Source organism: Nicotiana sylvestris, chromosome 6 (genome assembly GCF_000393655.2).
Source record: "Nicotiana sylvestris chromosome 6, ASM39365v2, whole genome shotgun sequence".
Taxonomy (NCBI): Eukaryota; Viridiplantae; Streptophyta; class Magnoliopsida; order Solanales; family Solanaceae; genus Nicotiana; species Nicotiana sylvestris.
In genome coordinates, this window is record NC_091062.1 from 85789748 (window position 1) to 85801334 (window position 11587).

At 37.6% G+C, this 11587-nt stretch overlaps 1 protein-coding gene across 3 annotated transcripts; it reads right to left on the reverse strand.

The window, feature by feature from the left end:
- Positions 1–323: 323 nt before the first annotated feature.
- LOC104213214 (probable UDP-N-acetylglucosamine--peptide N-acetylglucosaminyltransferase SPINDLY) lies at positions 324–7998 on the reverse strand. 3 transcript variants are annotated; one of them, XM_009762681.2, is made up of 12 exons: positions 7692–7998; positions 5004–5068; positions 4855–4919; positions 4537–4629; positions 4362–4463; positions 4072–4239; positions 3899–3987; positions 2487–2608; positions 2129–2316; positions 1666–1950; positions 1164–1311; positions 324–1070 (listed from the first exon to the last, which is right to left on the reverse strand). In XM_009762681.2, the coding sequence occupies exons 1-12, from the start codon at positions 7865–7867 to the stop codon at positions 715–717; spliced, it is 1857 nt and encodes a 618-aa protein (XP_009760983.1). In that variant the 5' UTR covers positions 7868–7998; the 3' UTR covers positions 324–714. The 3 variants fall into 3 exon arrangements, with proteins under 3 accessions (XP_009760983.1, XP_009760968.1, XP_009760976.1); XM_009762666.2 differs by having other exon boundaries at positions 4855–5068; positions 7692–7997; XM_009762674.2 differs by having other exon boundaries at positions 2129–2310; positions 4855–5068; positions 7692–7996.
- Positions 7999–11587: the final 3589 nt, after the last annotated feature.

The window sequence follows — 11587 nt, forward strand, 5'->3', positions numbered from 1 at the left end:
AATAGAAACTTTGTGCAATAGAAAAGATTGTGTGCATATTTTTAGAATTATTATTAGTAACTTTAAAGATTCTATATAACAGGGGTAATTTTACAAAGAACGTTCTGCTATAAATATGATTATTGTTGTTACAGGTAAAAAGCTATTATAAGGAGGTAAAATATAACATAAAAAATCATTTATGATGAAAACTTGACTTTTATAGTGAATGGTTGTTATATAGGAATGTTGTTATAGAGAGGTTTGACTTCATGTATTTCATCCTCTCAGGAAGAGTAAATCCAGGTTTACCACAATCCAGCGTGATAACTTAAAACAGAATATTAGACATGACCACAATGTGAAAGGCAATTTAAATTATTTACAAGTGCCTGTATCAACCTCAACAAGGATTCCTTGTAGTAAAATTTCAATTTCCCTATTATTTCAACAGAGACCACTGCTGGGGCGTTAGTCACAGCTATCGCAGGAGGTACAATCATGTGGAAATGAAATAGCACGAGACATAAGTTTAAAGAAAGAAACCTCTACTTTGCTAACACTGCAGAAGGAGCTAAGTTATCCAAACTGAAGTCCAAAAACTTAGATATCTAAATCTAAAAATCTGCAATTCTCTACTCTTCCTTCTTTTTCTTTCCCTTTTCTTTTGGCTGATCATTCCCCAGTACAAAATAATTACAGGGGGGCAAATTATCATACAATGAATCAGAGACATCATGACATGCTGGTATGCATCTTGAACATGCTAGAAGATTTAATCATGTTGGATTTAGCAGCATCAAGCAGCGGATCTGCCAGGATCGCCTTGTTGAAACAGTTCTTGGCTTCTTCCCATTTTCCTTCGGCAACACATACAAGACCTAAATTGTTCAAAGCTGGTGCATATCCAGGCTGCAGTTCAAGTGATTTGGTGAACATTGCCTTTGCACGTTCATACTGTTTTATCTGCCGATAGAGGTTCCCAAGGTTTGAAAATATTGTGTGCGCTTGTTTTGATGTAGCTAGTGACAATGCCTGTTTATAAACCTCTTCAGCTGGAGAAGACTCCTCGGACAGTTGCAGTGCAATACCTAGAGTGCAATTTCTTTTCAGAAGATAACTAAAACTGGGAAAGAAAAGAGGGGAAAAAAAGATGTGGATGCCATTGTGTAAAATGCATTTACCAAGATTTGACCAGGCATACGTGCAGTCCTTACTACGTGCAACTGCAGCCTTGAGGTACATTTGAGACATCCTAAATTGTTGGGAACAAAGACTATGAAGGCCAAGTTGATGCCATTGAGCAGCATCGGCAGGATCTTCAGCTATTGCCTGTCATTTTAAAAATAAGAAATATGAAATCCAAGTCCTCAGTTCAAACTTCATATTTCAAGAGTGTCACAGAAAATAATGAAAATCAAAAGTCATGAAGCAGGTGTAAGGTAGTAGAATAGCTCAGGAAAGAAAGAGTTAAAAACTAATTTCTTTTCACTGTAAAAAATAAAGTTCAAGCAGTTCAAACTCCTAAGCAACCTGGTCTGTTACCAGTTGCACCATAGAGGAAATATATATATAGATTAACCTTATCATATGTTCAACCAATAAATAACGTATCCCCTACCTGAACCTGAATTTACCAAACGAAGCAATAAGTCTCAGATAGAAATATAAAAATTTAAGGCCTACCTGCTTTAGACTGTAGATTGCATGCTCCTTGACTTCCACCAATTCATTATGCTCTATTTCAAATCCTGCCACAATTTCGTGTTGGGCCCTCTGGACCATGGCAAGACCAGCCCATGCTATTGGAGACTCTATTGAAGTAGAATCTCCTTCTCTTAGTATCGAGGCCATCTCATTCCCAGCCCATGAAAGCTGCTCATTGGGATTCTGGGACCTCTCTGCATCCCTGATGCGGTGAACTCCAACCGCATATCTTGTTGCTAAGCAATTAGGCTCGATTTTTCCTGCCTACTCATTATAGCAAAAAAAAAAAAGTTCAATTACTTCTACAAGCACAACATTAATGCATCTATTTAAGAAGTCTAGGAACCAATATTTTGTAACAATAGATAAAAGGAGGTTTCGAGCTGTTTGTAGCCTTCCCTACCCCCCCCCCCCCCAAAAAAAAAAAAAAGAAGAAATGCACCTTTTCCAAGCATTTGGCAGAGCTCCTATGATCACCCATCAAGTAATAAGCATTAGCTAGATTTGTCCAAGTGTGAGCAGCTTTTGAGTCTGCTTTTAAAGCTGCTAGTAAACATTCTTTGGCCACATTGGCTGCAATGACTTGATCTGCAGAAGTTCCATCAAGAGCATTTGCCCCCGCACCTGAAACTAACAGCCAATGCTTACTCTTTACTCTTTGTTTCCTTATTCTTTTAAATTTTTACATCATGTAGAACACATGCTAATGAGCACAATAATAATACTTTTTGCAGTGAATCCGTAAACATAAATCTGATAGCCTAAGGATATAAATTATGAAACAGATAAAATCCTTTTACCTGCAACTACTGAACCAAATTTATATAAGAGAAGGGCGGCATAATTGATTAAAGCAGTAGGATGGTTCTGATCTTTTAGAAGCAGATCTTGGAAGCACTTTTCTGAAAGCTCTAAATTCCCACTGGAAAGACATTGTTAAATTGATTCAATTCAGGAAAGAAAGTAGCTCAAGTGAACAATATAGGAAGATGTGCCTGATGAAATATTAATCAGTTAGCATATCTAATAAAGCTGTTAAACAGCAGCAGAACCCCCCCACCCCCCACCCCCAAAAAAAAACACCAATTTAAGAAAAAACATGAAAAGAAAAAGGCAGACAGTGAATCGGAAAATAGAATATGCATTAGATCCAAATACCAGCGTATGGCAGCCAATAAAAGCATGGAAGCTTGCAGCCAATGAGTGCGATAAAGACAATGTAATCAGTGGTATTAGCTATATTGAACTAAGGATTTGATCAACCTTCCCTGGAACCATAAAATCCCACTCAAGTCCATGATTGGTTAAGCTGATTCTCAAGAATGGTGAAAGCCTAAAATAGTTAACTGTTTTCACCATTTGCAAGATCTAATTTCGCTAGTTGTGTAAGCTCATGGGATTTGCTACGAAGGAAGATTACTAGGAAGTGGTTTAGTCAGGGATCCCTCGAGGTTCTCCCATAGTGGTGGAATAAGTAGATTACTTCCAGAAAATGGTCTCCCTGGCTAAAAGATAAACACTTCTCTTTCAATGGAACAGCGATAATGCCATCAGAAGACAGTATACTTTTTAGAAATCTAAGGTCTGTATACTTTGTTTTTCGAGCGCTAAGCTTCTGACATTTTCATCTATCCCATCTTGAGCTCTGCTCTAACTGAAGCTATTGCAAGGCTTTTGCCAATGATGCGATCAGAGTCAGCACTTATGAGCCCCATTACCAGGTTGGACAGCTTAGGCATTATAACCAAGAAGATTTCCACCTCAGTAAAATCGAACAGTATAATAACCACGAAAAAAGAGGATTGTATCTTGTAAGTGAGTAATTCCCAATAAGACACTCAATTCCAACTAACCACGAAGTCCATATGCTGTAGATGATGCATCAATAGCTTTTCAGCCCAAAATCAAACTAATCTCCCTACAAGTGTTTAAGATATAAGTTCTCCTAGATTTTTTTTCCCCTTTCTAATTGCAACATTAGTAGAAATATCATTCAACAAATAGGATACTCTGTGTCTTCGCTCTTCTCAAAACATAAAATACAACATCCTCTCTACCTCTCCAATTTGCTTTTAGCTTCTATGTCAATCCCTTTTTTCATTACTCTAATTTAATTAAAACGCAAGAGAATATTGGAATGAAGACATTAATATATACTTTGAATAATACAGTAAGTAGCCTAAAACCAATAAAAAGGAATGTCCCTTTATACCTCCGGAGACAAGCAATTCCAAGATTACCAAGGCAATCCAAGTTGTCTGGGGATATGTCCAACAAAGTTGAGAAAACTGATATAGCACTCTACAGAAACCATAAGTGTCAAAAGATAATCAGAGAAAGTTCCAAGTACGTCAATGAGTAAGAACAAAATTAACGCGGCTGCACCTGCAAACGACCAGTTCTAAGAAGTATTATGCCAAGAGCATTCCAAATAGACACCTGCGTAACATCATATTTCACAGCCTCCTTAAGTTTAGCAAGAATATTTTCAAGCTCTTCAGGATCTAATTCCTCATCTGAACTGCAATCTTCCAATGTTCCAAGCAAAATACACTGCATGGTGGAAGAGATGTGAAAAATATATGTGCAGCAGTAATTACTCGTTTAATTTTTAAAGAAAAAACTAATAAAGAGATGTTGACGTGCAATTTCTTTCAGTGTAAGTTGATTTATACCTGTGCATGATGAACCTGGACTAATGAAAGCAACTCTGGCCGATCTATTTCTTCCTCGGGGCGAACTAAAATTTCTTCTGCTTTCTCATATGCCAGAATTGCCTAGAATGAGCTGTTCAGTGCAAGAGAAAATGAAAACTGACCCACAGAAAGAACAGCGCAATCCAAAAGCTACCTTTTGAGGCTGACCCATCCTTTGATACATCAAGCCAAGCACAAAATGAGCATGTGCATTCTTTGGCATTTTTCGTGCAACGTGTATCAAGCCCTACAAACAAAGTAGATGAATCACGGCAAAGTTTAAACAACTGCACCAGGAAGGTGTTTGACTACTCTTTTCTTTTAAATTAAAATAAGATGATTTTACTAGCACAATTACCCTTATTTATTGGAAAAGATAGGAAGAGGATTTTACTGGCACAATCGCCTATCAAGCTTGTCCAACTATCAATATTCAATACAGTAAAGATAAATGGCTCAAAATACAACTTACAGTTTTAAGGCTGCTAACTTTTTCTTCCCGAGACGAAGGTACACCTTGAACATTATGATCAGGCTCTGCATCAGCTCCACTACAGTCAGGAGGACAATCTAACTTACCCATTCTTGAACGGCATTTTCCCATTTTTTTAAATTGTTTACCTTCTGTGTCTGCAACCTCTATGTCTTTTTTCACCTTATCCTGAAAATTTTCATCAGCTATTATCCTGCAAATATATCAGAACCTGGTTAAAGACATAAAATAAATTCTCATCCCAACAATAATATCAACCTAATAGAGCTAAAAAGAAAAGCAACATAAAGCGTCATGATCGAGGTCAATTAGTTCTCCCAGTACAAGGACTCCTTTACATGGCTGCCAGCTGAAATTTTAATAACATATCCTAAGAATAGTACAAAGTAGGGCCATCTTCACTTACCACTACTTCCGACCCAAAGGAATGACAATCTTATTATTTTGTGAATCAAAAAGCTTTTACTTTGACTATGATCTTTTTTCTACTATTTTAGTAATTTCAACTGCAAACAGTTGTATGTAATTTATACTACAACAACAACAACAAAAACAAGCCCAGTGAAATTCCACAAGTGGGGTCTGGGAAGGTGAAGTGTACGCACACCTACCCCTACCTAATGAAGGTGGAGAGGTTATTTCCGAAAGACCCTCGACTCAAAAAAAGTGAAAATGAAGCAATAAACAGACAGTAGCAACAACCATGTAAGTAGACATGGGAACAAATGAAGATACGTGCAACAACAGATATCTAAAAATACGACACTATAAAAATAGATTCAATCTTGCTGGAAATAATGATACAATATGAAATAGCAAGGGGCTAGGCATAGAAAAATACAAGACTAGGACTAATACTATTGGGATGCCTAGACGAAACTCTAGACTGCCTATCAACCAAAACCCTAATCCACGACCTCCACACCCTCCTATCGAGGGTCATGTCCTCGGTAAGCTGAAGTAGCGTCATGTCCTGCCTAATCACCTTACCCCAGTACTTCTTAGACCTCCCTCTACCCCTCCTCTGACCCGCCATGGTCAACCTCTCACACCTCCTAACCGGGGCATCAGGGTCTCTCCTCTTCACATGCCCGAACCATCTCAGCCACGATTCCCGCAACTTATCTTCTATAGAAGCCACGCCCATCTTGTCCCTAATATACTCATTCCTAATCTTATCTCTCCTGGTATGCCCACACATCCATCTCAACATCCTCATTTCCGCTACTTTCAACTTCTGAACATGAGATTTTTTAATTGGCCAACACTCGGCTCGATACAACATGGCCGGTCTAACTACCGCTTTTGTAGAACTTGCCCTTAAGTCTAGGTAGCACATTCTTGTCACACAAAACACCAGAAGCAAGCTTTCATTTCATCCATCCTGCCCCAATACGATGTGCGACATTCTCATCGATCTCCCCGTTACCATGGATCACAGACCCAAGAAATTTGAAACTATATCTCCTGGGGATGACTTGTGTATCCAGTTTTACGTCCACTTCTGCTTTATGAGCCCCAACACTAAACTTACACTCCAAGTACTCTGTCTTCGTTCTAGTCAACTTGAAACCTTTAGACTGCAGAGTTTGTCTCCACACCTCTAGCCTAGCATTAACCCCACAATGCGTCTCATCAATCAACACTATGTCATCTGCAAATAACATACATCATGGCACCTCTCCTTAGATGTATCGCGTCAACACATCCATCGCCAAGGCAAATAAAAATGGGCTAATAGTTGATCTTTGATGCAATCCTATCTCCACTAGGAAGTAGGATGAGTCAACTCCCATAGTCCTCACCCGAGTCTTAGCTCTATTGTACATGTCCATAATCACCCTAATGTACGCTACCGGGACACCGCTAATCTCCAAACATCTCCATAAAACCTCCCTAGGAACTTTATCGTAGGCTTTTTCTAAGTCAATAAACACCATATGCAAGTCTTTCTTCCTCTCCCTATATTGTTCCATCAACATCCTTACTAGATGAATGGCTTCTCTAGTCGACCGCCCTGGAATGAAACCACATTGGTTCTCCGAAATAGACACACTCCTTCTCACCCTCCTCTCCACCACCCTCTCCCAAACTTTCATGGTGTGATTCAACAGCTTGATACCTCTATAGTTATCGCAATTCTGGATATCACCCTTGTTATTGTACAACGAGACTATCAAACTCCGCCTTCACACTTCAGGCATCCTCTTCGTCCTAAAAATAACATTAAACAAATTAGTAAGCCACTCCAAGCCTGACCGGCCCGTGTTCTACCAAAATCCCACCGGAATCTCGTTTGGTCCGGTCGCCCTACCCCTCCTCATCTTTTGCATAACCTGCTCAACCTCCTCAACCTTAATACGTCTACAAAACCCGAAATCACGCTGGCTTTCCGAACTTCCCAAGCTCAATGGTCATATCCCCATCCTCGTTCAAGAGTCTATGGAAGTACCCACCTTCGCCTAATACACGCCTCCTCTACCAAGACCTTATCTTCCTCGTCTTTGATGTACCTCACTTTGATACACGTAATTTATACTAGGACTTCCAAATTCATACAGAATATCCCAAGCCAGTAGTGTACTAGTACAGTGGAAATGTAGAATCAAGCCTAGTCCTCTTTGAAAAGATTAAAATCCGAAACTACCTTATACGACATACAAATTAGACTATAGTTTACCTCAAAAAAAAAAAAAAAGAAGAAGTTCTGAACAGTTCAAGTCTCTTATCTCTTTTCTCAGCTTTTCTTCAATTTATTTCATAAGAATTTTGAAAGAACGACAGACAGAAGAAAACAGACAAGTTTCAAGTAGAACCTGGAGAAACTTGTAGGGGACACAGCAGCGACGGGTACAGAATCATTGCCGTCGGAATCAGGAGGGTCAACATTGAGGTCAGCCAAAATGATTTTGGGCGGCTGAGATTGCGGAGGCGGTGGCTGTAGCCTCAAGGTGACGGAGGTTCTATCAACGACGGGGGGGTCTGACTTCATTGAATGAAATTTGACGGAATTGGATGCCGGAATTTCGGATATTTTGGACGCCGATAAAAAAGAATCTTCTACTGAAAAAGGTTTCTATTCCGAATAAATATTAACCTTTTGGTCTCTGATTATTTGTCTAAATGCAGTTTGTCTCACTATTCTGGTCATTGTATGTAATGGTCCCTAATAGTTGATCTGAGGTTCAATCTAACCCTAATATTATGGTCTTAGTTGCATTTATAAGTATAAAACATTGATAGAAAGAGATCCTAATTGCATTGGTAAAACCTATACCTGTGGCTTAGAAAACCGTTGAAAATGATAGGAGAAAAAAGACATTTATTAAGAAGGAATTTAAAATTAAAAAAGAAAAAAGACTTTGATTAAAGAAGACATATAACTAAAAGAAGTAAAAAAAATTGTGTAAAAAATATATCTTCTGGTTAAATTTTTATAGAGTACTAACTAGTAGAAACAAAACTATGTATCAGTTAGATAGTTTTCAAATTACAAAAGTTTGAAGATAATAAGAAAATAAAAAATTATATATATATATGTGTGTGTGTGTGCGCGCGCGCGCCCGCGTGCGTATACATATATAAATTATGCAATATGAATTTCTACCTTGAAAGAACTTTCGATAAGATTGAAAAGGCAATGTAACTTGTAATAAATATTAAGTGAATTCTCTTATGTGAAGTCTATATATATGATCACAATCCTAAATTATTGAGTTGGCTATCAAATATACTAACAATATAAATATTTTTTACATATCAATGTAATTAGCTAATATTTAAAGTATGTATTTTTGTATGCGCCACACCTCATATTTTACTTGAGTCTCGTTTGTTTTCATGTGTGTTGTGATTAGTTCAACTTAATTTTAGTGTTCATATACGTAGGAATCGATTGGAAGCGAAATAAAATGAATGTGCACGAGTTAAAGCAGAAAAAGAAGAAAACTAGACAAAGTGCAAGTTCAATGCCCAGACTAACGCTAGGCACTACCTGTAGTGTTGGGAACAAATTTTGCAGAAACATAAGAAAAGGCCAGCGCCCTGCCTAGCGCGAAGCGCTTGCCAGCGCCCTGCATCCGGGAACTGTCATATTTTGACTTGGAGACGGTTCTTTCGGTGCTACAAGCTCCTAACTTGTATAAAACGGTTTCTAAATCGAATTTTGAGGGAAACATGCAAAACACATGTTAGGAGCAAGTTGGAGCAAAGATTAGAGAGTTCTTCTATCATTCGTCTTTGCTTAGTACCTTAATCAATTAAATGCTTGCAAATTTGTTACAATAATTATGTGTCGCTAAGTCCCTTCGTTATGGGGTTGTAGTTAGCCATGAATATTGACATTTGATTGCTATTTTCGCCTTTAATATGGATTGCTATTTCATGATTATTTTTTTTAACTCTATACTTAATTGCTTGATTGTCTAGCCAACAGTTAAGTTCTATTAACTATCTAGAATATGCTTGAAAAGTCATTTTTAGATTAGAAGAGTTAAATAAAGTATGATCTTATCTCTAAGGTTAGGGGGTAGATTTATGGTTAAGATAGAATTACATCTAGTCACCATGCTTAATTAAATATTATGATCTTAATGCATTCTTGGTAGATTAATTCTATAGAAATATAGGCATTAGCCTATCTTGGACAAGCAAGTAATAATTTGAGAGAATACTACGAGTAAATATAATCTGGTTAATTAGTAATCATATGTGATTCGAATTGAAAGGAAATTAACTAGAACTAAATAAGATGTGTGAATCAACTACAACCCTAAATTATTTATTTCTACTGAAGTAACTCTAAACAATAATTCTACGTTGTCCTGGTTACTTTTTTATTTTAATTTTTGCATCCATAGTTTCATATCAAAACTCAACCTTTGATCCACTTAGTTAAATATTGATTTTAGTTGAATTAGTAGGTATTTAACGACAAGTTTATGTAGGTTCGGCACTCCTTTTCATTACTTTATTACTTATTGAGCATGTATACTTGCGTGTGTATTTGGGATCAACAAATTTTTGGCGTCAGTTGCCGGAGACTTAGAAATTAACTACTTCACTAGATTTAGATTTTATTGTTTATTTAGTCAAGTTTAATTTTTCTTGTTTTTGTTGTTTTTTATCCCAGGTACTTTTGCTTGAATGCAACGAGTTAGGAGTTAAGATAGAATTCAAGTATTTGACCCGGAACTTGATAGAATATTTCATAGAAGGTTGAGAAACAAGGGAAGCAAATAACCTTCAGGCACTTATTCAACTACTTGGTAAGATGGCGGATGCACAACCATTAGCGGTTCAAGAGGTGGTGATTCTCAGCATTACTAATATCACCTCTTGTATCCTTAAGCCTATGCACTTTGAGCTCAAACAGAACATGATCCAGCTGCTACAAGTGAATGGCCAATTTATGGGCTTACCACATGAGGACCCTTACCAGCATATCCTAAATCAGTGATACTTATATCACGGATAGAGTCACACTAGATATTTGCGACTCATACTGTTCCCTTTCTCTCTGTTGGGCAAGGCTAAGAGATGATTGAAGGCTTAACCAACGACCTCTATTATGTCATGGAATTATCTAGCTCGCATGTTCTTGGCAAGGTTCTTTCCATCCAGTAAGACAACAAAGACCCGAAATGAAATAGTTGCCTTGAAACAGAAGGAGGACGAGTCACTATATTCGGCTTGGTAGAGGTTCAAGAGACTGCTTCGCGATTGTCAGCATCATAATCAGACTAATGAAGTATTGGCTTACACCTTTATTGAAGATCTTTATTCGGAGAAAAAAATAGTGGTAAATGCTGCAACATGTGAACAAATGTTAGAGAAGAATTTGATGAGATCTATGCACTCTTGTATAAGGTCTCTAAGAGTAATCCATACTGGCTAGGAGAAGCAAGTAGAGATACAGTTCATAAGGCTAGTGGGCTGCTTGAGTTAGATGTCATTTCTGCATTGTCGGTACAAGTAGCTTTTTTGGTGAATCAATTCAATAAAATGGCTATGGTCCTGAATAAACAACAAGTTCAACTGGTATAACAAGTGCAATTATTTTGCGAAGTATGTGTATAAGATCATACCAGCAAGTTATGCCTAGCGAATTCAGAGTCATTATATTTTGTGGGTAATGCAAGTAAAGGCCAAGAAAATCAGTATGGGAACACTTATAATCCGAATTGGAGGAACCACCCAAATTTTCATTGGGACAATCAAGGGAATTAACCCCAGTATATATTACAGGGTCAACAATAATAGTTTCGACCACCATAGGTTTATCAATCCATGAATTTAGCGGATAATATTGAAGAGATGCTTAAGAAGATAATGGTTGATAATCAGAATCAAGCTAATTCTATCCATAATATGGAAAGACAAATGAGACAACTTGCTAGCACCCAAAATACCCGACCAGCAGGGACACTTCGTAGTGACACCGAGATGGATCCTCAAGCAAATGATGTTGTGATATTAATTTTAAGGAACGGGAGAGAGTTGGTTGAAGTATCATACAAAAAGAGAAAGCCAGTAACTTTCACTGAGAAACAAGTTCAGGTGAAAGATGAGATAGAAGTTTCAAATGAACTAGAGAAGTTAGAGAAAGAGCCACAACTATTTTTTGTGGCTATGCCACCACCTTCTTTCCAGTAGATATTGCAAAAAGTGAAGGACAATATTGCATACAAGAAGTTCCTGGTTATTCCGAAAC

Bases quoted from the DNA above. Each gene is read 5' to 3' on its own strand.
- LOC104213214 (XM_009762666.2), bottom strand. From the start codon at position 7,867: ATGAAGTCAGACCCCCCCGTCGTTGATAGAACCTCCGTCACCTTGAGG. The intron at 4,464-4,536 runs GTAGCTTTTGGA...AGCTCATTCTAG, and splicing joins GGATGGGTCAGCCTCAAAAG to GCAATTCTGGCATATGAGAA. The intron at 3,988-4,071 runs GTGCAGCCGCGT...TGGTTTCTGTAG, and splicing joins TTAGAACTGGTCGTTTGCAG to AGTGCTATATCAGTTTTCTC.